This window comes from Nerophis ophidion, linkage group LG03 (assembly GCF_033978795.1).
Source record: "Nerophis ophidion isolate RoL-2023_Sa linkage group LG03, RoL_Noph_v1.0, whole genome shotgun sequence".
NCBI lineage: Eukaryota > Metazoa > Chordata > Actinopteri > Syngnathiformes > Syngnathidae > Nerophis > Nerophis ophidion.
This window is the reverse complement of record NC_084613.1, coordinates 12,675,781-12,703,315: the sequence shown is the minus strand read 5'-3', so window position 1 is coordinate 12,703,315 and position 27,535 is coordinate 12,675,781. Positions and strand designations below refer to the sequence as shown.

At 42.1% G+C, this 27,535-nt stretch overlaps 1 protein-coding gene across 2 annotated transcripts in view; it reads left to right on the top strand.

Annotated features, from left to right (window-relative positions):
- Window positions 1-27,535, top strand: part of LOC133549129 (cyclin-dependent kinase 17) — a 113,796-nt gene that overhangs the window by 59,785 nt on the left and 26,476 nt on the right. For both annotated transcript variants that reach the window (XM_061894272.1, XM_061894273.1), the window contains 5 exons: window positions 5,065-5,232; window positions 5,657-5,790; window positions 22,586-22,711; window positions 25,950-26,006; window positions 26,154-26,268. In XM_061894272.1, coding sequence (XP_061750256.1) covers window positions 5,065-5,232; window positions 5,657-5,790; window positions 22,586-22,711; window positions 25,950-26,006; window positions 26,154-26,268 — 600 coding nt within the window. The remainder of the gene's footprint in view (window positions 1-5,064; window positions 5,233-5,656; window positions 5,791-22,585; window positions 22,712-25,949; window positions 26,007-26,153; window positions 26,269-27,535) is intronic.

Here is a 27,535-nt window from a genome sequence, read left to right as displayed (position 1 = left end):
AGCAGCTGCATCTAAGACACACATCACCAAGTCCAATGCAAAGCGTCGGATTCAGTGGTGTAAAGCAGGTCGCCACTGGACTCTAGAGCAGTGGAGATGCCTTCTCTGGCAAGCTGATGGACAAGTCTGAGTTTGGAGGTTGTCAGGAGAACGGTACAATTCGGATTGAATTATGCTGAGTGTGAAATTTGATGGAGGAGGAATTATGGTATGGGTAGTTTTTCAGGAGTTGGGCTTGGCCCCCTTGGTTCCAGTGAAAGGAACTTTGAAGACTCTTCTCACCCTGGACACAAACTAGTCTCCCCTCTCCTCTCAGACAGGAGACTACGGTCCATCCAGACCCACACCTCCGCCACCTGGACAGTTTTTCCCCTCGGCCATCAGACACATGAACAATAGCAAGATCTGATAGCTCAGTTACGGCTCATGTTATTCTATTCTGTGTTATATGTGTTTCATGTTGCACGATTACACCAAGTAAAATTCCTAGTTTGTGAACCTGTTCTCAAACAATGGCAATAAAACTCTTCTGATTCTGAATGCTCCAGGATACCAAAACATTTTGGACAATTCCATGCTCCCAACCTTGTGGGAACAGTTTGAAGCGAACCCCTTTCCTCTTCCAACATTACTGTGCATTAGTGCACAAATCAAGGTTCATAAAGACATGGCTGACAGAGTCTGGTTTGAATGAACTTGACTGGCCTGCACAGAGTCCTGACCTGAACCTGATGGAACACCTTTGGGACGAATTAGAACGGAGACTGAGAGCCAGGCTTTCTCCACCAACATCACCAATGCGCCTTTGGAAGAATGGAGGAAAATTCCTAAAAATCCACTCCGCAACCTTGTGGACAGCCTTCCCAGAAGAGTTGAAGCTGTAATAGCTGCAAAAGGTGGACCCACATCATATTGAAACCCTATGGGTTAGGAATAGGATGGCACTTCAAGTTCATATGTGAGTCAAGGCAGGTGGCCAAATACTAATGTAGTTATTTTATCTTATCTTTATTATTTTTATTTTTTACTTTTCATCATGTTAGGTGTGGCTGTGAACGCACGTAATGTTTGAGATTACAGACGATGGTCAGTATTGCTCCCTGAAGTAAAAATGCAATAAGTAACAAACTGCTCCCACTCACAGATATGTAAGTCACATCCTTCCATTAGACCCCAGTGTGGCCTTGAAGAAGCAGGGTAACGATTTGACAAAATCTGCAGGGAGCGCAGGAGAGGAGAGGAGTGTGCTGTCACATTGTTGCCATGGCACTCGTGGGGGTCTGAAGGAATTCTTTTAAAGTTTCCATGACATTGTGCAACAAGCCGCCCATTTTTTTTTTGGCCTTCCATCGGTGTTGTCCCGAACCGGTCGTCCAAGTCCATCCCCTCTCGCCTTGTCCAAGAACCGGACTTTTGTTAGGCCCTCTTCTCCTTCCGTGATTAACATCAGGTCGCTCTTGCAGACCGTGTAAGAGGAGACCGAATGAGACGAGATGTGATCTGAACTCTGTGGTTAAGGGAAAGCGTTCTGGTGCTGATCCGATTATGTAAGAGTCATAACTCCCGGCCAGCGGTGTCAGCAGCTGCCCAGAGATAAGGCGGAGGTGACATCAGGACGTCAATATTGTGTACGGAAATGCATTATTTATTTGTTTTTTTAGTGTTTATTGACTGGAGTTCTTTATTCAAGCTGTAAAAAAAAAAAAAATCCATCGTAGCAATCATAAATGCTTTTGTGAAGTCTGTGGGCTGGGTCCTGACTCATGCAAAGAACGGGCTGAACCAGGCGGGCTTAATTCATACTGATTTCAATTGAAAAAATGCACAGAAAGATGAAAAATAACTGGATGCCCAGCGGGTTAGTTTGGATGAAGATAACGATAATGTGACCCTCAACGCTTATTGTCACTACAGACTGTGTAGATATCGAATTAGGCCGATTAAACGAGCGCATACTGACTTTGTATCTGTCATCTTCACTTCCTGCCTACGCGTGCATTTGTCGGCGTGTCCTGGAAAAATCCAGTCCAATTTGAAGCCTTTGCAGTGAATTAATTCAGTCATTTTTTTGGTGACGAAACAATACATTAGTCTGATTAGGATATCATTGTACTACTGTATTGCTTTGTTAAATCTCACAGTTTCCTTAGACTGTAACAATACATCAGTCTGTTTATGATATCATTATACTACAGGGTTGCCTTTTAACTTTCAAACTGTTTCATTAGACTGTAACAATACATTAGTGTGTTTATGATATTATTATATTACTGTGTTGCCTTGTTAACTTTCACAGTTTTCTTAGACTGTAACAATACTTGCGTCTGTTTGTGATATTGAACTACTGTGTTGCCTTCTTAACTTTCACACTGTTTCATTAGACGGTAACAATACATTAGTCTGTTTATGATATCATTATATTACTGTGTTGCCTTGTTAACTTTCACAGTTTTCTTAGACTGTAACAATACATACGTCTGTTTGTGATATTGAACCAGTGTTGCCTTCTTAACTTTCACACTGTTTCATTAGACTGTAACAATACATTAGTCTGTTTATGATATCATTATATTACTGTGTTGTCTTGCTAACTTTCACAGTTTTCTTAGACTGTAACAATACATTAGTCTGTTTATGATATCATTATATTACTGTGTTGTCTTGCTAACTTTCAACGTTTTCTTAGACTGTAACAATACATACGTCTGTTTATGAAATCACTGTACTACTGTGTTGCCTTCTTAACTTTCAAACTGTTTCATTAGACTGTAACAGTACATTAGTCTGTTTATGATATCATTATTTTACTGTGTTGCCTTGTTAACTTTCAAACTGTTTCATTAGACTGTAACAATACATTAGTCTGTTTGTGATATCATTATATTACTGTGTTGTCTTGCTAACTTACACACTGTTTGATTACACTGAAACAATACATTAGTCTGTTTATGATATCACTGTACTACTGTGTTGCCTTGTTAACTTTCACACTGTTTCATTAGACTGAAACAATACATTAGTCTGTTTGTGATATCATTATATTACTGTGTTGTCTTGCTAACTTACACACTGTTTGATTACACTGAAACAATACATTAGTCTGTTTATATCACTGTACTACTGTGTTGCCTTGTTAACTTTCACACTGTTTCATTAGACTGAAACAATACATTAGTCTGTTTACGATATCACTGTACTACTGTGTTGCCTTGTTAACTTTCACACTGTTTCATTAGACTGTAACAATACATACGTCTGTTTATGATATCACTGTACTACTGTGTTGCCTTCTTAACTTTCAAACTGTTTCATTAGACTGTAACAGTACATTAGTCTGTTTATGATATCATTATTTTACTGTGTTGCCTTGTTAACTTTCAAACTGTTTCATTAGACTGTAACAATACATTAGTCTGTTTGTGATATCATTATATTACTGTGTTGTCTTGCTAACTTACACACTGTTTGATTACACTGAAACAATACATTAGTCTGTTTATGATATCACTGTACTACTGTGTTGCCTTGTTAACTTTCACACTGTTTCATTAGACTGAAACAATACATTAGTCTGTTTATGATATCACTGTACTACTGTGTTGCCTTGTTAACTTTCACACTGTTTCATTAGACTGAAACAATACATTAGTCTGTTTATGATATCACTGTACTACTGTGTTGCCTTGTTAACTTTCACACTGTTTCATTAGACTGAAACAATACATTAGTCTGTTTATGATATCACTGTACTACTGTGTTGCCTTGCTAACTTTCACAGTTTCCTTAGACTGTAACAGTACATTAGTCTGTTTATGATATCATTGTACTACTAGGCACAATAATGTGTTAATTCCACGACTGTATATATGGTTATTGGTTGATATCGGAATCGGTAATTAAGAGTTGGACAATATCGGAAAACGGGCAAAAAAGCCATTATCGAACATCTCTACTTTGTATATTTCAAGACTTACGGTAATGTGAAAACATCACTGCACATCATAATGGGAGCTGCAGTTTCCATCTTAAAGATCTATCCATCCATCCATTTTAGACCGCTTATTCCCTTTCTTGGGTTGCGGGAGGCGCTGGCGCCTATCTCAGCTACAATCGGGCGGAAGGCGGGGTACACCCTGGACAAGTCGCCACCTCATCGCAGGGCCAACACAGATAGACAGACAACATTCACACTAACATTCAACCACTAGGGCCAATTTAGTGTTGCCAATCAACCTATCCCCAGGTGCATGTCTTTGGAAGTGGGAGGAAGCCGGAGTACCCGGAGGGAACCCACGCATTCACGGGGAGAACATGCAAACTCCACACAGAAAGATCCCGAGCCTGGATTTGAACCCAGGACTGCAGGAACTTCGCATTGTGAGGCAGACGCACTAACCCCTCTGCCACCGTGAAGACTTCAGAAAACCACTGTCACTAAATACATTTTGTCGCTACATCTGTAAGTGCAAGTTAAAGCTCTACTATGCAAAGCGAAAGCCATTTATCAACAACATCCAGATGATCTTTGGGCCCGAGATCATCTAAGATGGACTGATGCAAAGTGGAAACGTGTTCTGTGGTCTGACGAGTCCACATTTCAAATTGTGTTTGGAAATATTCGACATCGTGTCATCCGGACCATAGGGGAAGCGAACCATCCAGACTGTTATCGACACAAAGTTGAAAAGCCAGCATCTGTGATGGTATGGGGGTGCATTAGTGCCCAAGGCATGGGTAATCCCGAGCCTGGATTTGAACCCAGGACTGCAGGACCTTCGTATTGTGAGGCAGACCCACTAACCCCTCTCCCACCGTGAAGCCCATCTTAAAGATCTAAAAAAACTTATTTGGAAATGTCCGGCGGGACAGATTTGAAAAGCTTAACGGCATGCAACCCCCGGGCCTTATTTAGCCCAGGTCTGATGTAGAACATACCACTGGAGTGGCACAAATTGTTGTCATGAAACTCAGAAACGGGCCCACAAAACCAACAAGCAGGAGTTTAAAAATAAGGAAAGGAATGCCTGTTTACTGATTTTTGTTTTTGTTTTTTTCTCACTCCAGCGGAGCCCATCGTGAAGAATGGCCGGCCCCCATCGTCCCACAGCGTCCACTCCTTTCTGCACCAGTACGCGGGCTCCTTCAAAAAGCCGCCTCTGCGACGGCCTCAGAGCGTCATCGGCGGGGGTCTCGGCTCGCTCATGGCGATGCCTCGCAACGGCAGTCGCCTCGGTGAGGACGACACACAAGCCGGCTTAACACATTTGTTGACACAAAGCCCACTCGGGCGTGAAGAGTCGCTGGATTCGCGGTCTCGTGTCGTAAAAAGAAGTAAATGAATAATTTTTGTTAGCTTGACTTTCTCCACTTTGGCACACACAAAGATGAATGTGAGCAGAAAGAGCCCCCGCTCGAGGCGTGTTTGCGAAAGCATAAATATGAGCTGGATCACCCGCTTCTACAGTAGGACTTCTGTTTCGAAGCACCAGCCTGATTAATGACTGTGGACAGTTTCAGAGCATATTTGTTTAAAATGCGTCCTGCTGAAAAAGTCAGAAAATAATTTTTTATTGCAAGATGATGTTTGGATATTCTCTATAACAGCAGTGCTCCTTGTTCTTTTCTGACACTGTACCCTCATCTTCTTCCATTGCAGATATCGTCCACGAGAACCTGAAGATGGGATCGGATGGAGAGAGCGACCAAGCTTCTGGGACGTCCTCCGATGAGGTGCAGTCACCCACTGGTGTTTGCTTAAGGAACAGAGGGAACCGCCGCATCTCCGCTGAGGTAAGAGACAACAGCGACTTCATTTCCATTCTTTACGTAAACCTGGAAGTAACCTGCCAGCAAACCGGATTATAAGGCGCACTGCCGATGAATGTGTGACGATTAGGGGTGTAACGGCACGTGTATTTGTATTGAACCGTTTCGGTACGGGGGTGTACCGAACGACTTTCTAAGCCAAAGTCTTAACAAGCTGCTTTGCTTCTTCTGCCTCTGTCTCACCATTCAGCATTGTCCCACCCACACAACCATCTGATTGGTTACATATATAGCGGTAACAGCCAATCAGCAGTGCATATTCAGAGCGCATGTAGTAAATGCTTCAGTGTTGAGTAGATAGGTGTTTAGCAGGTGAGCATAAGGCAGCGTACTCTCCCCAAATGCTAATAAACACTCCACTCAACTACTAGTAATATCACTGTGAGCCCGTTGACCTTCTAGAACAGTGGTTCTCAACCTTTTTTCAGTGATGTACCCCCTGTGAACATTTTTTTTTTAATTCAAGTACCCCCTAATCAGAGCAAAGCATTTTTGGTTGAAAAAGAGATAAAGAAGTAAAATACAGCACTATGTCATCAGTTTCTGATTTATTAAATTGTGTAACAGTGCAAAATATTGCTCATTTGTAGTGGTCTTTCTTGAACTATTTGGAAAAAAGATGTAAAAATAACTAAAAACTTGTTGAAAAATAAACAAGTGATTCAATTATAAATAAAGATTTCTACACATAGAAGTAATCATCAACTTAAAGTGCCCTCTTTGGGGATTGTAATAGAGATCCATCTGGATTCATGAACTTAATTCTAAACATTTCTTCAAAAATAAATCTTTAACATCAATATTTATGGAACATGTCCACAAAAAAATCTAGCTGTCAACACTGAATATTGCATTGTTGCATTTATTTTCACAGTTTATGAACTTACATTCATATTTTGTTGAAGTATTATTCAATAAATGTATTTATAAAGGATTTTTGAATTGTTGCTATTTTTAGAATATTTAAAAAAAAATCTCATGTACTCCTTGGCATACATTCAAGTACCACCAGGGGTACGCGTACCCCCATTTCAGAACCACTGTTCTAGAAACTTAAACTGCAGCTCAGCTCGCTTGCAGTTCTGGCTTGAGGTGAAGGCTAATTAGCTTTTAGTGTAATGGGGTGTAGCTGAGATAGGCGCCAGCGCCCCCCGCCACCCCGAAAGGGAATAGGCGGTAGAAAATGGATGGATGGATGGATGTAATGGGGTGTGTGTGTGTGTGTGTGTGTGTGTGTGTGTTTGTTTTTTGTTTTTTTTGTCATGAAAAAGGTAATTTGTTTGGGTTGGTGTACAAATTGTAAGTGTATCTTGTGTTTTTTTATGTTGATATAATAATAAAAAAAATTAAAACAACTTTATAAAAAAATATTCTGCGGCCCGGTACAAATCGAGCCCGGTGGTTGGGGACCACTGCTCTAAATAGCCATCCAAAACCCGGCAACAAAGACATCATGTTCTTTACAAGTGTATGTAAACTTATGACCACGACTGTATTAGCCAATCCTACATGCAAGGTTTGGGTATGAGTTGAGCAAAAATGACGTTCGTATAATGACGCGCTTGTGTTGTAACGTTGATGTTCAGAATTCCGGTGTTTGTGAATGCACCTTGCGTCAGTGTGATGAGGAAGTGCGTTGCTGCTGTGGAAAGCGACGGAGAGATTTCAGAATATTAAAAATCATGTTTGCTTCATGCCAGTGCCGTTTTCAATCATGGATGCTACTACTTTGTCGGCACTGGTTTTTGTACACGTCCTTGTGTAGACTTGTGCTGTAGACTTGTGCCAAGTGCGGGAGAAAAAGAGCAGAACGTTCAAGTATTGATTGCTCAGTTCTTCACAGCCTTTCGTCGACGTCCCCCAGGTCGTGTTTTTTTCTCGGCAATGATGCGTTCAATTAGCATTTGCATTTTACATTAAGCTCTGTGTGAAGAGTGTGTGTTCATCCGGCCCACACAAAGTCAGCCGTACAAACACACACTCTCCACCTACCACCTACTGTGATATACAACATACTGTTTGAAAGAAGCAAAAAAAACAAAAAAAACCACCCCAGGTTTCACAGTTCAGTTTTCCTCCACCCACCACCACGACTTCCTCTTTTTCTGTCCTCTTTCACACACCCACACACACTCACTAGTGGCAGATTGTGATGCTGCTGCTCCGGTGGTTACATCACCACTTTCTGCTGTGGTTATGTTGTTGTTTGCAAAATAACGTTTCAATAAATTTTTTAATTTAACCGTATTTAACCAAGGAAAAAAAATCCAATTTAGATTAAAAACCTCTCTCAAGGGAGTCCTGGCAAAATGGCACTTACATATTAAATTATATTTACAATATTCATTAAAGGCCTACTGAAATGAGATTTTCTTATTTAAACGCTGAGATCATTATCCATGCGTTTGCTACGTCTCGCCTCGACTACTGTGATGTATTATTTCCGGGTCTCCCCATGTCTAGCATTAAAAGATTACAGTTGGTACAAAATGCGGCTGCTAGACTTTTGACAAGAACAAGAAAGTTTGATCACATTACGCCTGTACTGGCTCACCTGCACTGGCTTCCTGTAAGGTTTTACTACTTACCTATAAAATACTACACGGTCTAGCTCCATCCCATCTTGCCGATTGTATTGTACCATATGTCCCGGCAAGAAATCTGCGTTCAAAGGACTCCGGCTTATTAGTGATTCCCAAAGCCCAAAAAAAGTCTGCGGGCTATAGAACGTTTTAATTTCGGGCTCCAGTACTCTGGAATGCCCTCCCGGTAACAGTTCAAGATGCCACCTCAGTAGAAGCATTTAAGTCTCACCTTAAAGCTCATTTGTATACTCCAGCCTTTAAATAGACTCCCTTTTTAGACCAGTTGATCTGCTGTTTCTTTTCTTTTTCTCCTATGTCCCACTCTCCTTTTTGGAGGGGGTCCGGTCCGATCCGGTGGCCATGTACTGCTCTGCGCTGCTGATCCGCCTCCGCTTGGGATGGTTTCCTGCTGGCTCCGCTATGAGCGGGACTCTCGCTGCTGTGTTGGATCCGCTTTGGACTGGACTCTCGCGACTGTGTTGGATCCATTATGGATTGAACTTTCACAGTATCATGTTAGACCCGCTCGACATCCATTGCTTTTGTCCTCTTCAAGGTTCTCATAGTCATCATTGTCACCGACGTCCCACTGGGTGTGAGTTTTCCTTGCCCTTATGTGGGCCTACCGAGGATGTGGTAGTGTTTTGTGTCGTGGTTTGTGCAGCCCTTTGAGACAATAGTGATTTAGGGCTATATAAGTAAACATTGATTGATTGATTGATTGATTGATAAACAGGGATAGCAGGTCCATTCTATGTATCATACTTGATCATTTTGCGATATTGCCATATTTTTGCTGAAAGGATTTAGTAGAGAACATCCACGATAAAGTTCGCAACTTTTGGTGCTGACAAAAAAGCCTTGCCTTTACCGGAAGTCGCAGACGATGACGTCACAAGTGTGGGGGCTCCTCACATATTCACATTGATTTTAATGGTAGCCTCCAACAAAAAGTGCTAATCGGATCGAAGAAATGACAATTTCCCCATTAATTTGAGTGAGGATGAAAGATTCGTGTTTGAGGGTATTGAAAGCGACGGACTAGAAAAAAAAAAAAGTAAAGAAAAAACGCGATTGCATTGGGACGGATTCCGATGTTTTTAGCCACATTTACTAGGATAATTCTGGGAAATCCCTTATCTTTCTACTGTGTTGCTAGTATTTTAGTGAGTTTAACAGTACCTGATAGTCGGAGGTGTGTTTCAACGGGTGTCTTGACGCCAGTGTCTCAGGGGAGTCGACAGCAGCTATGGACGGCACAAGCTCAGCTGATCTCCGGTAAGAAGCAACTTTTTACCACAATTTTCTCGCCGAAACCTGCTGGTTGACATTCCGTCGTGATTCATGTTCGCTTGACCGCGCTCTGATCCATAGTAAAATTTCACCTCCAGGAATTTTAAACAAAGAATCACCGTGTGTTTGTGTGGATAAAGGCTAAAGCTTCCCAACTCCATCTTTCTACTTTGACTTCTCCAATATTAATTGAACAAATTGCAAAAGATTCAACAACACAGATGTCCAAAATACTGTGTAATTATGCAGTTAAAGCCGACGACTTTTAGCTGTGTGTGTGTGCAGGGCTCATATTTCCTAAAAACCCGTGACGTCTTGCGTACACGTCATCATTACACAACGTTTTCAAGACGAAACTCCCGGGAAATTTAAAATTGCAATTAAGTAAACTAAAAAGGCCGTATTGGCATGTGTTGCAATGTTAATATTTCATCATTGATATATAAACTATCAGACTGCGTGGTGGGTAGTAGTGGGTTTCAGTAGGCCTTTAAAATGACAGGATGGACATCAAGTAAAATAGTTACAGGTAACTGAGGTTCCTTTAAATCAGGGATCTCAAACTCAATTTGCCTGGGGGCCACTTGATGCAGAAACTGGGTGAGGCTGGGCCGCAAGAAAGAGTAATTAAGAGTTGGACAATATCGGATTCGGCAAAAAAGCCATAATTGGACATCTCTACTTATTACGGAATAAAAAAACCCAATTTAAGTTTTAATTTCTTCACCAGTTGATCAATAAAAGGTTTAAAAGCGAGAGAGTCATCCATGAAAACACCAAGGTATTTATATTCATGCACCACTTCTGACATTCCCTTCAAGAGTGGACACTACCGAGGGAGTTTGAGGCACCTTTCTTTGTTTGGAAAACAGTTTAAGTTTTGTCTCGTCAGCATTGAGAACCAGTTTTAAGTCAATAAGTGAATTCCGCACAGCAACAAAAGCAGCATTTGTGTGTTTCATGCTTTGTCTGAGCTATATTGGAGACAAAGATCAAAAGTTTTGGTTGCAGCTAAAGCTTTCAAACAGTATCCAGTTATGAGTTTGTGAAGTGAAGTGAATTATATTTATATAGCGCTTTTTTCTCTAGTGACTGAAAGTGCTTTACATAGTGAAACCCAATATCTAAGTAATATTCAAACCAGTGTGGGTGGCACTGCGAGCAGGTGAGTAAAGTGTCTTGCCCAAGGACACAACGGCAGTGACTAGGATGGCGGAAGCGGGAATCGAACCTGCAACCCTCAAGTTGCTGGCACGGCCACTCTACCAACCGAGCTAAACCGCCCCAAAGCCACTTGTATCAGTCTTAATGGCTTCTGATAAGATTTAAGTATGTACAGGAATGCTGTCTGTCTATCTGTGCTGGCCCTGTGATGAGGTGGCGACTTGTCCAGGGTGTACACCGCCTTCCGCCCGAATGCAGCTGAGATAGGCTCCAGAGATCCCCGCGACCCCAAAAGGGACAAGCGGTAGAAAATTGGTGGATGGATGGATGGGGGATTTAGTTAGTGAAGATACAGTAAGAATAGGACGCATATATAATAATACTAAGGAGGGTTGTATAGGTAGTATAGTACCACGATACAAATTAATCATATTCGGTACTATACCGCCTCTAAAAAGTACCGGGCTCCAGTTGTCACGTCGTGTCATTGCTGGTTTACGAGCAGAGGAGCATGTTCGATTGCGCACACACACGGAGTACTTACAAGCAGACACAGTGTGTAGACAAAAAAGGGAGAACAGATGCCTTGTGGCTTAAAAACTGACAATAAAGGTGAAGTTATAACACCGAAACGCTGTCTGGAAGAGGTGCTTAAAGTCTGTCCGCAGTCTGCAGTGTTTTAGCTACTTCTAAATCACTAATCGGGACGGAATAGTTCGGTTGGTAGAGTGGCCGTGCCAGTAACTTGAGGGTTGCAGGTTCGATTCCCGCTTCCGCCATCCTTTACCCACGTGCTCCCAGTGCCACCCACACTGGTTTAAATGTAACTTAGATACTGGGTTTCACTATGTATAGCGCTTTGAGTCACTAGAGAAAAGCGCTATATAAATATAATTAATTTCACTTCACTAATCCTCGTCTCCATGGCGACAAATAAATTAAGTTTCTTACAAGTATCATCCCTGTAGGACGAGGAATAGCTAAACATGCTTCACTACACTGGTGTCACAATGTAAACAAACGCCATTGGTGGATCTACACCTGACATCCACTGTAATGATACCAAGTACAGGAGTGTATCTAGTCGATACTACTATGATTACGTCAATATTTTTTGGCATCACATTTTCTTTTTTCATTTTTTTTTTTTTTTTTTAATTTATATTATGTTTATAACCTCAGGAAATATGTCCCTGGACACATGAGCAATTTGAATATGACCAATTGATCCTGTAACGACTTGGTATCGGATTGATACCCCAATTTGTGGTATCATCCAAAACTAATGCAAAGCATCCAAACAAAAGAAGGATAAATGATTATTACAATTTAATAGAAGGGTGGATACAATATGGTAAAATGAAAAAATAAGTTGATATTTGAGATATTGATTCATTTTTCACCACTTGTTCTTTATAATTTTGACAAAATAATAGAATGGAAAATGACACAATAAGTTACTGCATATGTCAGCAGACTGAATTAGAAGTCTTTGTTTGTTTACTTACTACTAAAAGACAACTTGTCTAGTATTTTCACTGTTTTATTTAATAATAAATAGTGATAGTGAAAGTCCAGTCCATAGTGGATCTAACATAATAGTGAGAGTCCAGTCCATAGTGGATCTAGCATAATATTGTGAGAGTCCAGTCCATAGTTGATCTAACCTAATAGTGAGAGTCCAGTCCATAGTGGATCTAGCATAATATTGTGAGAGTCCTGTCCATAGTGGATCTAACATAATAGTGAGAGTCCAGTCCATGGTGGATCTAGCATAATATTGTGAGAGTCCAGTCCATAGTGGATCTAACATAATAGTGAGAGTCCAGTCCATAGTGGATCTAACATAATAGTGAGAGTCCAGTCCATAGTGGATCTAACATAATAGTGAGAGTCCAGTCCATAGTGGATCTAGCATAGGATTGTGAGAGTCCAGTCCATAGTGGATTTAACATAATAGTGAGAGAGTCCAGACAATAGTGGATCTAACATAATAATGTGAGAGTCCAGTCGATAGTGGATCCAACTTAATAGTGAGAGTCCAGTCCATAGTGGATTTAACATAATAGTGAGAGTCCAGTCCATATTGGATCTAGCATAATATTGTGAGAGTCCAGTCCATAGTGGATCTAACATAATAGTGAGAGTCCAGTCCATAGTGGATCTAGCATAAAATTGTAAGAGTCCAGTCCATAGTGGATCTAAAATGATAATGAGAGTCCAGTCCATAGTGGATCTAGCATAATATTGTGAGAGTCCAGTCCATAGTGGATCTAACATAATAGTGAGAGTCCAGTCCATAGTGGATCCAACATAATAGTGAGAGTCTAGTCCATAGTGGATCTAGCATAACATTGTGAGAGTCCAGTCCATAGTGGATCTAACATAATAGTGTGAGAGTCCAGTCCATAGTGGATCTAACATAATAGTGTGAGAGTCCAGTCCATAGTGGATCTAACATAAAAGTGAGAGTCCAGTCCATAGTGGATCTAGCATAATAGTGAGAGTCCAGTCCATAGTGGATCCAGCATAATATTGTGAGAGTCCAGTCTGTAGTGGATCTAACATAATAGAGAGTCCAGACAATAGTGGATCTAACATAATAATGTGAGAGTCCAGTCGATAGTGGATCCAACATAATAGTGAGAGTCCAGTCCATAGTGGATCTAACATAATAGTGAGAGTCCAGTCCATATTGGATCTAGCATAATATTGTGAGAGTCCAGTCCATAGTGGATCTAACATAATAGTGAGAGTCCAGTCCAGAGTGGATCCAACATAATAGTGAGAGTTCAGTCCAAAGTGAGGCCAGCAGGAGACTATCCCAAGCAGAGACAGGTCAGCAGCTTAGAGACGTCCCCAACCGATGCACAGGGTCCCGACTTTGCACAGCCAGTGCTTCATCCGTGGCCACCGAACCTGTGTCCCCCACTCCACAAGGAGAGGGGAGCAGAGCAGAAAAGAAACGGCAGATCAACTGGTCTAAAAAGGGGGTCTATTTAAAGGCTAGAGTATACAAATGAGTCTTAAAATGGGACTTAAATGATTCTACTTCTAATACTAAGGATGCATTACTCCTCCCAGTTCAAAACCTTGTGCGTCTGTTTGACAACAACCGTCAGGATGAGGAAGTCCTTCCGCCGGCACTCAGGTAGGGCGGGAAACCAGCGCCGTTGTGAAATTACGTCACAGGGATTACTGTAATACGGTCCAGATGGGCGCCTGTTGTCACCGATTAGAGCCGCTTGATTGGACAACGGCAGGGGGTGGCGGCGGCCGGGGCAAAGGTCACGTGATGGATGTCAGCACTTCCATGCGGGGTACACAGCGCATCGAGACCCAACTGTCTGGCACATGTTAGGAAGATCCAAACTGAAACGTCAGTCCTTCTGTTTTTGCACCGATCCACGGTCCGCCTGGCCGCCACCTGCCAGTGACCCTCAGTGACACATTAGTCAGACTGACGTTGAAATGTGGTCAAAGTTGTGTGTTGTGTCTCAGACAGAAAGGGCAGTTTGGAAGTGTTGGGACACTTCTTAACTAGATATTGCATCTCAGAGGTCGATTCCTGAAGATATATTTCAAACAATTCTGTCTTTTATAGAAGCCAGAAGCTGTTCTCTTTCCTGTGCCACTGCTTTAGATTCAGGGTTGACTGACTGGCACTTGAATAGCTTACTAATTCACCCTCACCTGTTTTGTTGTTGTTTTATCATTGGACAAAATATTATTTAAAAAAAAGTCATGATTATGTCCTCCTCGTCCATTTCCTTGAAGCAGGGCTCTCCAACAAGGTGTCCAAAAGTGCAGCCAGCGGGCCAATTTCGGCCCAAAGCTAGAATGGTCTGGACCCTCACTATTATGTTAGATCCACTATGGACTGGACTCTCACAATATTATGTTGGATCCACTATGGACTGGACTCTCACAATTTTATGCTAGATCCACTATGGACTGGACTCTCACAATATTATGTTAGACCCACTATGGACTGGACTCTCACTATTATATTAGATCCACTATGGACCTGACTCTCACTATTATGTTGGATCCACTATGGAGTGGACTCTCACTATTATGTTAGATCCACTATGGACTGGACTCTCACTATTATGTTAGATCCACTATGGACTGGACTTTCACTATTATGTTAGATCCACTATGAAGTAGACTCTCACACTATTACGTTAGATCAACTATGGATTAGACTCTCACTATGAAGTGGGCTCTCACACTATTATGTTTGATCCACTATGGACTAGACTCTCACTATTATGTTAGATACACTATGAAGTGGACTCTCACACTATTATGTTAGATCCACGATGGACTGGACTCTTACTATTATGTTAGATCCACTATGAAGTGGACTCTCACACTATTCTGTTAGATCCACTATGGACTGGACTCTCACTATTATGTTAGATCTACTATGGACCGGAACTGACACTATTATTTTAGATCCACTATGGACTGGACTCTCACTATTATGTTAGACCTACTATGAACTGGACTCTCACTACTATGTTAGACCCACTATGGACGGGACTCTCACACTATTGTGTTAGATCCACAGGGCAGGTTTGTGCTGAAAACAAAGTTTTGTTGTACCTGTGCAATGACAATAAAGACCTATCCTAAGTCTATCCTATGGACTGGACTCTCACTATTATGTTAGATCCACTATGGACTGGACTCTCACTATGAAGTGGACTCTCACACTATTATGTTAGATCCACTATCGACTGGACTCTCACTATTATGTTAGAACTACAATGAACTGGATTCTCACACAATTATGTTAGATCCACTATGGACTGGACTCTCACACTATTATGTTAGATCCACTGGGCAGGTTTCTGCTGAAAACAAAGTTTTGTTGTACTTGTGCAATGACAATAAAGACCTATCCTAAGTCTATCCTATGGACTGGACTCTCACTATTATGTTGGATCCACTATGGACTGGACTCTCACTATTATGTTAGATCCACTATGGACTCGACTCTCACTATTATGTTAGATCCACTATGGACTGGACTCTCACACTATTATGTTAGATCCACTATGGACTGGACTTTGAAAATATTATGCTAGACCCACTCGACATCCATTGGATCCGGTCTCCCCTACAGGGGGTGGGGTCACCCACTTCTGCGGTCCTCTCCAAGGTTTCTCATAGTCATCCCACTTGGCTGTGAGTTTTTCCTTGCCCTTATGTGGGCTCTGAACCGAGGATGTCGTTGTGGCTTATGCAGCCCTTTGAGACTCTTGTGATTTAGGGCTATATAAATAAACATTGGTTGATTGAACCTTTTGGCCCTCGACAGAGCGTAAAAATTAAATGAATTATTATCAAGATGTCGAACTTTATTTTAAAATCTAATTAGTGTTTTGAGTTTTTTTAAGACTTAAGACCCACTTTTATTCTTTGACCTTTGACATTTTGTGAGTTGTGTGGTCCTCTGTATTTTTTAAAATTTGTATTTCACTTATTTATATATTGTTTTTATATTGTTTTTATTTTTTATTCAGTCATTGGTGGAGCTAAGGATAATGTTAGAATATTGTTTATAATATTGTTGTGCAGCACTTTGTAAACATTTATGATTAAATGTGCTATGCAAATAAAATATGTTGGATTGATTGAAATAATCAAACTTTTAAATTTAGATCAATTCTGAGTAGTCACAAGTATTAAGTGAAAGTACCAATGATTGTCACACACACACACACACAAACATTAGGTGTGGCAAAATTATTCTCTGCATTTGACCCATCACCCTTGATCACCCTCTGGGAGGTGAGGGGAGCAGTGAGCAGCAGCAGCGGTGGCCGCACCCGGGAATCATTTTTGGTGATTTAACCCCCAATTCCAACCTTTGATGCTGAGTGCCAAGCAGGGCGGTAATGGGTCCCATTTTTATTACTATTATTATAACTTAGCTCTCATGATCAATTACCGTATTTTTCGGACTACAAGGCGCACTTAAACTCCTTTTTTTTTTTCCTCACTCAAAACTCGACAGTGCACCTAATGTAAGGAATACGTTTGGTTGAGCTTACCCACCTTGAAGCTATTTCATGTGGTTTGATTGATTGAAACTTTTATCACAGTACAGTAGATATTCCGTACAATTGACCACTAAATGGTAACAGCCGAATAAGTTTTTCAACTTGTTTAAGTCGGAGTCCACATTAATCAATTAATGTTACATGGTGTAATGATAAGTGTAACCAGTAGATGGCAGTCAAACATAAGAGATATGTGTAGATTGCACTATGATGGCAATATGACTCGAGGAAACAACTCCAACATTTTATACATTCCATTGTAAATATAGAACATTACACACAGCGCTCAAAAATCTATCAGAATGTTTTAGTATGACTTTTCTAAGCTATGAAGCCACACCGCTTGATGGATTTTCTGCGCATTAAACTTAGGAGTATTATCATGGTGTTTGTGTATAAGGTAAGACATTATCTGGTGTTTTGTTTTGCAATGTTACGCAAAAGCAACTTTTCTTACCTTCTGGTACCTGCTGATCTGTATTTGGGATCTGCATAAATCCTGAAAAATTGCACGCTTCCCCCTTTGTAGTCCTTGCTGACAACGTAGTCGATAAGCTTCCCTTTTTTTCTCTATCTTCTTGTTATGGGACATTCATCCTCCGCTGTTGCCATTTCTAATATAAAGTAGTGTAAAGTTCTTACTTATATCTGCCAGTAAACTCGCCATGAAAGCGCTACAACATACCGGTGTAGTGAGTTTACATTATTCACCCAAGGAACTTTAGGTATTAGAGTCTTGGTCGGACACATTTCCGGTGTTGTTGTTGTTTCCGGATGAGGAGATGCTAGTTATTAGAGTTCCGGTCGGACACATTTCCAGTGTTGTTGTTTCTGGATGAAGAGATGCTGCTCCGTTATTGATGCAAGTAAAGTCTAGATGTCATTAAAACAGTTAGCTCAATCTTTTGACACTTCTTCCACTCCCGTCCTTGCACGCTACACCGCTACGAAAAAGATGACAGGGAGAACACGCTTTCTATAGTGAGCCACGTAAATAAGACCGCCCACAAAACGGCGCATCCGAAGGGACTGTCAGAAAGCGGCGCGAAGATGATCTGTAAAACATCATCTATGCAACAGTTTGACCAAAGAACCACCATTACATTTTATGTAGACCACAAGGAAGTCTTTTACATTTAGAAAAAAATAATAAGATTACTTTTTTATTGCGCTATATAATCTGTTGCGCCTTATATATGAACAAACATCGAAAATAGACCATTCATTGACAGTGCCCCTTATAATCTGGTGTGCCATATGCATACTTGTCAACCTTGAGACCTCCGATTTCAGGGGGTGGGGGGCGGAGGTGTGGTAGGGGGCGTGGTTGGGGCGGGGGCGTGGTTAAAAGGGGTGGCGTATAATTCACCAACTCGAGTATTTCACATATATTTCATATATATATATATATATATATGTGTGTATGAAATACTTGACTTAAAGGGAGTTCTAGCTATATATACTTATTTTATTATATATATAAAAGAAAGAAATAGTTGAATTGCAGACGGCACCTATCGAATACACAGTAATAAAAACACAGTTGTTTTACAAACTGTACTGTGCTTGCTGGTTACTTAAAAAAAAGAACAACACTTACCTTTCACTATTTGAGTAACCTTTGTTCTGCCATTTGCGTATTGGCGAGGGATCTCCGAATCCGGGAACATCCTTCACGGATTTGTTGTAGACATCCGCAAATGAGAACAAACAAATGCTTCCAGCTATCAGCATAGCCATCTTTGTCTCAGCATAAGATACACCATCGGGTCTCCATTTTGCGAGGTGGGCCATAATACTGGGTTGTGAACGACGCTGCGCTGCGGACGCTTTGTGCTTTGCTGACTGACCGTTCATGGCTGAGTGGATCCGTTCACTGCGTTCAATTGAGAACTCTGTTCTACAAAATTAACAGGCAACATACTCCTTCCCCTTCGAACTCTCCTGGATAAACTGAAATTCTTGTTTCCAATCGTTCTGGAACTTGCGAGCGTATTTCTTCATTTTGCTCGTCGACGGTGTAATATATTGGGTTGGAGTCAATAACCAGGCGACGTGATGAAGTTACGTCTCTTTACTGTGGGCTTCAGAACAGACATTCTATTCTATGTACAGTAGATGGCAGTATTGTCCTGTTTAAGAGGGTCACAACATTGAGTCACGTTCTCATGGAGCTAGAGTGGACGTGGCCTCCAGCTCCGTCTGAATTTCGGGACAAAATTTGTCCCGGGAGGTTTTCGGGAGAGGCGCTGAATTTTGAGTCTCCAAGAATGGCCATATGGTCCGGGAAATATTGTAACTTAAATATTTTTAAAGGGGCCCGATTATGCAAAACCTATCTTTTCTCACCTATTACTTGTTTTCCGGCACGTGACTTCTTTACCGGACGTGAAAACCAGTGGTGGTCAACAAGGCCAAGATGGCTGTTGTACAGAAAGCAGCAACAAAGTATTTGAGGTTTAAATCTTCTTGCTAAAAAAGCAGATACGAGCAAAAAAATCGAACTACGCAGTGGAATACATCCCTATACTTTTTCAGACAAAGATTTGTGGCGTGATATCAAGGAAGTGTGTGTGTGTGTGTGTGTGTGTGTGTGCGTGTGCGCGCGCCTTGGTGACCTTCCAACTTCCCTTGGTGACCTAAAATATTAGCCCTCCTTTAAGGCGACACTTGCCTTGACTTTAAGAAGTCAAAATTCGAGGTCTGTTTTTAGCCTCATTAATGTACAAAATGTATCAAAGTGACCCCTGCAGACTTTGATTTTATTGAATGTGGAAAGAAAATGTTTTGATTGATTGATTGATTCATTGAAACTTTTATTAGTAGATTGCACAGTACAGTACATATTCCGTACAATTGACCACTAAATGGTAACACCCCAATAAGTTTTTCAACTTGTTTAAGTCGGGGTCCACGTAAATCAATTCTTGGTACAAATATATACTATCAGCATAACAGTCATCACACAAGTTAATCATCTAAGTATTTACATTGAATTATTTACATGTGGGGTGAGATGTGGAGGGGGTGGGGAGGGTTGGTTGATATCAGCACCTCAGTCATCAACAATTGCATCATCTGAGAAATGGACATTGTAACAGTGTAGGTCTGACTTTGGACATCCCAGCTGGAATAGTAATGAAAGTTGTGGACCCACCCCTGTGCTTTTTTTGGCAGACGCTGGAGCGGATTGATATATTTATTAATATTTGGCAAGAATTGTTTTTTGGGGTCGAGCGGCATCCCGTAATTAATCGTTTTCTGCTGTATTTTTGCTCGTAAACACACAGTCGGGTGTGGGGAGTAGATTTAAAATGCTGCTACCAGGAACCCGGATTAACAGTAATCTAACAAAGGGAGGAAATGCAGGATGGGAAGACTTCAGAAATTGTATTTAAGTGTTTGTATGCCTTTTATGTAACAAATCATCAGGATAATGCTTTTGTACTTTGTGACTCTGGGAGAAGATTTACCCTGAATCACTCAAGGTTCGTGTGTGTGTGTGTGTGTGTGTTTGTTTGTTTGTTTGTTTGTTTGTTTTCTGGCAATGCTGACTTAATGGGGACATCGCTCTGTTTACACAGTCACCTTTAGGAGACCTCTGACGGTATGGGGACCAAAACACAGGTCCCCTAAAGGGAAACCTTTAATTTAATTTAATTTGAACTTTTTTAAAAAAAATGGTCCTCAGTAATCACGTACAAATTTGTGTGAATCATGCAAAATTATTTAAATTTGGTCCCCATGAACCATGTTAACTCTTTTTCCCCAGGGTACCCAGTTAGTATGATCAGCGCATTACTTCATCAATCCGAAGGTTTAAAGACGTGTACGAGCTAACTGGGGAGTGGCAATTTTACTTCATTTATTTATGCCTCCACAACCTGTAGAAAGGGTGGTCTCCACACTTGATGACCAACATCTTGGTGCCCATTCCAAAATATAACCTGTGTGTGTTTGTGTGTTCTGGCAATGCTGACTTAATGGGGACATCGCTCTGTTTACACAGTCACCCTTAGGGGACCTCCGACGGTATGGGGACCCAAAAAACAGGTCCCCTAAAGGGAAACCTTTTAATTTAATTTAATTAGATTTTTTTTTTTAATGGTCCTCAGTCATGTACAAATTTGTGTGAATTATGCAAAATTATTTAAATTTGGTCCCCATGAACCATATTAACGCTTTTTTCCCCAGGGTCCCCAGTTAGTATGATCAGCACATTACTTCATCAATCCAGAGATTTAAAGACGTGTATGATCTAACTGGGCAGTGGCCATTTAACCTGATTTTTGTTATACCTCCACAACCTGTAGAAAGGGTGGTCCCCATAAGTCATAATCAAAAACTTGGTCCCCATTCCAAATGATAACCTGCGTGTGTGCTAGGGTTGTCCCGATACCAAAATGTTTTTCGATACTTTTCTAAATAAGATGGCATTATTGGCTTTATTTTAACGAAAAATCTTAGGGTACATTAAGTATATGTTTGTTATTGCAATCGGAGAACAATTTAGTCCTTAAATAAAACAGTGAACATACTAGACAACTTGTCTTTTGGTAGTAAGTAAACAAACAAAGGCTTCTAATCAGTCTGCTGATGTATCCAGTAACATATTGTGTCATTTATCATTCTATTATTTTGTCAACATTATGAGGGACGAGCTGTAAAAAATGATTATTAATCCACTTGTTCATTTACTGTTAATATCTACTTAGATTCTCTTTTAACATGTTCTATCTACACTTCTGTTAAAATGTAATAATCACTTATTCTTCTGTTGTTTGGATGCTTAACATTAGTTTTGGATGATACCACACATTTAGGTATTGATCCGACACAAAGTCGTTACAGGATCATAGCTTGGTCAAATTCAAAGTCCTCACATGTTCAGGGACGTATTTCCCGAGTTTATAAACATAATATGAATTTTAAAAAAAGGAAAAAATATTTTGTGACCATAAAAAATGTCAATGTAATCATAGTAGCATCGGCTTGATACGCTGTTGTACTTGATATCTTTACAGTGGATGTCAGGTGTAGCTCCACTCATGGCGTTTGTTTACATAATGAAGCCGGTGAGCTACGGTGTGTAGTGAGGCATGTTTAGCTATTCCTCGTCCTGCAGTGATAGTAATACTTGTACGAAACTCACTTTATTTGTCGCCATGGAGGCGAGGATTAGTGATTTAGAAGTAGCCAAAACACTGCCGACTGCGGATGGATTTTAGCTGCTAGCTAGCTCGCCATGTATTAAAGTTTCAGTGTTATAACTTCACCTTTTTCGTTAGTTTTTAAGCCAAAATGCGTCGGTTCTCCCTTTTCTGTCTACACACCGTGTCTGCTTGCAAGTACTCTGTGCGTGTGCGCTGCCGAACTTGCTCCTCTGCTCGTAAAACCAGCAATATAATATATATTTTTTAAATGGAAAACCAGTACTTTTCAAACAGAGTATAGTACCGTTTTTGATTCATTACTACCGCGATACTATACTAGTACCGGTATACCGTACAGCCCTCGTCTCTGCCTTCTACTTTCGGCTGCATGTGTTTATTCTGAGTTTATTTGCCCGACTCGTCATTGTTATTTACTTAGCCTGTTTGCGCTCCCATTTGACCTCCTGCTGCTCGTGTCTCCTCCGCGCAGGACCTGAACAAGCGCCTGTCCCTGCCAGCCGACATCAGGATACCTGACGGCTATTTGGAGAAGTTGCAGCTGAGCAGCCCGTCCTTTGATCAGCCGCTGAGCCGGCGCTCCCGACGGGCGTCGCTGGTGAGACGGAGGGAGAATTCAAAGCACATTCATGAGCTGGAGGCGTAAATTGTCTGGAGTGTTTCATGCATAAGTCTCGCGGAAAGTCTTCCCAGGAGAAGCTGCAAATTCTAGATGTCTGTCCATTTTCTCCTCCTCCAGGTGTCCCAGTACAATAACTGATGCTAGCGAGAGAGGAAGTGCCGGTCCTATCCGTAGAACTCCGTGCAAACCTTGTTTTTCACCTCCTTGCCATTGCAGCTTCTGCAAGACCGACTCAGAACAAAGCCATAAAACTCACATTAGGCACACCATGCAGAAAAAGGACAATCCAAGAGGTTTTGTCGGTTGTGTAGATGTACCTAATGTTGTGGCCGCGGAGTTTTGCCAGCGCTCGCTGTGCTGAGGTCACATGGTGTTCTGGCAAAAGTACCTTCTCGTGCCCTAGGGCAGAGCCGCTCGTGAATGACTCCAGACGAGTTCAGTTCCAAAACTTGGGAGCGGCTAACGTAATTGTTCTGCAACAGGTCCTTATTTTAGTTTTAGTTTATCAGGGATCCCCATGAGTCTACACCGCAGTGGAGACTATTCTTCCTGGGGTCCAGGCAAAAACATCACACAATCCCAAAACAAAAGATTACAATGCAGTAAAACCTGATCAAATAGTAAAATGGTAAAATACAAAAGGTAAGGTTTATTCAAGTGTACTGGAGAGGAGGCTACGCCGGATAGTCGAACCTCGGATTCAGGAGGAACAGTGTGGTTTTTGTCCTGGTCTTAGAACTGTGGCCCAGTTCCATGATCGACTTTGGAGTTGTGTACTCGGATTTGCGGCCTTATGTTTTGGACACGCGGGTGAAGAGAGGGGCGGAGCTTTCTACCGATCACCACCTGGTGGTGAGTTGGCTGCGATGGTGGGGGAGGATGCCGGACAGACCTGGCAGGCCCAAACGCATTGTGAGGGTCTGCTGGGAACGTCTGTCAGAGTCTCCTGTCAGAGAAAGTTTCAATCCCCACCTCCGGAAGAACTTCGAACATGTCACGAGGGAGGTGCTGGACATTGAGTCTGAGTGGACCATGTTCCGCACCTCTATTGTCGAGGCGGCTGATCGGAGCTGTGGCCGCAAGGTAGTTGGTGCCTGTCGGGGCGGCAATCCTAAAACCCCTTGGTGGACACCAGCGGTGAGGGGTGCCGTCAAGCTGAAGAAGGAGTCCTATCGGGTCCTTTTGGCTCATAGGACTCCGGAGGCAGTGGACAGGTACCGACAGGCCAAGCGGTGTGCGGCTTCAGCGGTCGCTGAGGCAAAAACTCGGACATGGGAGGAGTTCGGGGAAGCCATGGAAAACGACTTCCGGATGGCTTCGAAGCGATTCTGGACCACCGTCCGCCGCCTCAGGAAGGGGAAGCAGTGCACTATCAACACCGTGTATGGTGCGGATGGTGTTCTGCTGACCTCGACTGCGGATGTTGTGGATAGGTGGAAGGAATACTTCGAAGACCTCCTCAATCCCACCAACACGTCTTCCTATGAGGAAGCAGTGCCTTGGGAATCTGTGGTGGACTCTCCTATTTCTGGGGCTGAGGTCGCTGAGGTAGTTAAAAAGCTCCTCGGTGGCAAGGCCCCGGGGGTGGACGAGACCCGCCCGGAGTTCCTTAAGGCTCTGGATGCTGTGGGGCTGTCTTGGTTGACAAGACTCTGCAGCATCGCGTGGACATCGGGGGCGGTACCTCTGGATTGGCAGACCGGGGTGGTGGTTCCTCTCTTTAAGAAGGGGGACCGGAGGGTGTGTTCCAACTATCGTGGGATCACACTCCTCAGCCTTCCCGGTAAGGTTTATTCAGGTGTACTGGAGAGGAGGCTACGCCGGATAGTCGAACCTCGGATTCAGGAGGAACAGTAGGGTTTTCGTCCTGGTCGTGGAACTGTGGACCAGCTCTATACTCTTGGCAGGTTTCTTGCATGGTAGTTTGCCCAACCAGTCTACATGTGCTTTGTGGACTTGGAGAAGGCATTTTACCGTGTCCCTCGGGAGGTCCTTTGGGGAATGCTCTGAGAGTATGGGGTGTCGGACTGTCTGATTGTGGCGGTCCGCTCCCTGTATGATCAGTGTCCGAGCTTGGTCCGCATTGCCGGGAGTAAGTCGGACCCGTTTCCAGTGAGGGTTGGACTCCACCAAGGCTGCCCTTTGTCACCGATTCTGTTCATAACTTTTATGGACAGAATTTCTAGGCGCAGTCAAGGCGTTGAGGGGTTCCGGTTTGGTGGCCGCGGGATTAGGTCTCTGCTTTTTGCAGATGATGTGGTCCTGATGGCTTCATCTGGCCGGGATCTTCAACTCTCACTGGATCGGTTCGCAGCCGAGTGTGAAGCGACCGGTATGAGAATCAGCACCTCCAAGTCCGAATCCATGGTTCTCGCCCGGAAAAGGGTGGAGTGCCATCTCCGGGTTGATGAGGAGACCCTGCCCCAAGTGGAGGAGTTCAAGTACCTAGGAGTCGTGTTCACGAAGAAAGGGAAGAGTGGCCTGTATGGTAAAGTGGCCAAACGGAAGCCTTTTTTTTTAATTTATGTTTAAAAAGTAGCCAGGCGGAAACCATTTCTTATTAAAAAGTTTGTCAAAATGCACCTGAAATACTCTAAGACCATGAGAGATGAATTTATCTGGTCTGATGAGACAAACATTGAACTCTTTGACGTCATCACCAGGGCCAATACCATCCCTACAGTGAAGCATGGTGGTGGCAGCATCATGATCCGGGGTTGCTTTCCAGCGAAAAGAACTGGGAGACTAGACAGGATAGAGGGAAAGATAAATGCAGCAATGTACGGAGACATCCTGCATGAAAACCCAACGCTTCCCATCCAACCTGATGGAGCTTGGGAGGTGCTGCAAAGAGGAATAGTTGAAACTGCCCAAAGATGAGTGTGCCAAGCATTAAAAGACCTGATGCAGTAAATGCTGTTAAAAGGTGCATCAACAAAGTATTGAACGGAGGCTGCGAATACTTATGTATGTACATGTGATTTTTTTATTTTTTTTTATTTTCAAAATTAAAAGTGAAGCGCTGTGAATACTTACCAGATCCTTACAAAAGCCAACAGTCATTTGTCACCAGAGATTAGCCATGATTGCCGTCTTGGTTGGGGAACTTCCTCAGGGCCGCATTGAGGCCGTCAGAAGGATTGATGTTGATGTCTGTCGCCGCTAATAAGAACACAGCGCTCATTAATCCCACGCCTCCTTGTCCCTCCCGCAGTCCGAGATTGGCTTTGGGAAGCTGGAGACCTACATCAAACTGGACAAACTGGGAGAGGTATGTCAGAGTTTTTGCTCTTCCACTCACACAGGAAGCGATAACTCTCGCCAGCAGACAGTCGCAGGGGTTTTAGTTTTAACCTCCTCGGCGAGCCAGGTTGATTCTTCCGCTCCTCTACTTCTCCCTTTTTTTTTTCCCCTCCAGGGCACCTACGCGACCGTCTTCAAGGGGCGGAGCAAACTGACGGACAACCTGGTGGCGCTCAAGGAGATCAGGTTGGAGCACGAGGAGGGGGCGCCATGCACGGCCATCCGAGAAGGTATTGGAGACGTTCGGTCATTTTCAAATCAATCCACTTAGCGCAGGGGGTCGGCGACCCAAAACGTTGAAAGAGCCAAATTGGAGCAAAAATACAAAAAACAAATCTGTCTGGGGCCGCAAAAAATTAAAAGCATCATATAAGTGTTAAAATGAAGGCAACACATGATGTGTCGATATTAGCTATTATAGCTTACTATCAAAATGACTTTAAAAGTCTTATATACAGTGGGGCAAAAAAGTATTTAGTCGGCCACCGATTGTGCAAGTTCTCCCACTTAAAATGATGACAGAGGTCTGTAATTTTCGTCATAGGTACACTTCAACTGTGAGAGATAGAATGTGAAAAGAAAATCCAGGAATTCACATTGGAGGAATTTTAAAGAATTTATTTGTAAATTATGGTCAACCATTCAAAGAATACTGAGTTACATCCCAAGAACACCACAACTACTGTGAAGCATGGGGGTGGAAACATCATGCTTGGGGCTGTTTTTCTGCTAAGGGGACAGGACGATTGATCCGTGTTAAGGAAAGAATGAATAGGGCCATGTATCGTGAGATTTTGAGCCAAAACCTTCCATCAGTGAGAGCTTTGAATGGTTCACCAAATACTTATTTTCCACTATAATTTACAAATATATTTTTTTAAATTCCTACAATGTGAAATCTTGTATTTTTTTTTCACATTCTGTCTCTCACAGTTGACGTGTACCTAGGATGAAAATTACAGACCTCTGTCATCATTTTAAGTGGGAGAACTTGCACAATCGGTGGCTGACTAAATACTTTTTTGCCCCACTGTAAGTGTTAGGCAACACATATGTATGAGCTATTATATCCTACTATCAAAATGACTATAAAATTCTTATAGAAGTGTTATATAGAAGTCACCACATGACATAAATGGCTATGTTAGCTATAATAGCCTACTATCAAAACAACTTTAAAAGTCTTATATAGGTGTTATAATGCAGTGGTCCCCAACCTTTTTGTATCCGCGGACCGGTGAACGCTTAATAATTTGTCCCGCGGCCCGGGGGGGGGGGGGTCCTTTTTTGTATTTTTTTTTTTTTCATGAAAAAGGGACGTTTTTGTGGTTGGTGCACTAATTGTACGTGTATATTGTGTTTTTTATGTTGATTTAATAAAATGTTTTATTTTTTATTTTATTTTATTTTTATTTTTTAAATAAAAATGAATAAAAAATTCTTCTGCGGCCCGGTACCAATCGGGGACCGGCGGTTGGGGACCACTGTTATAATGAA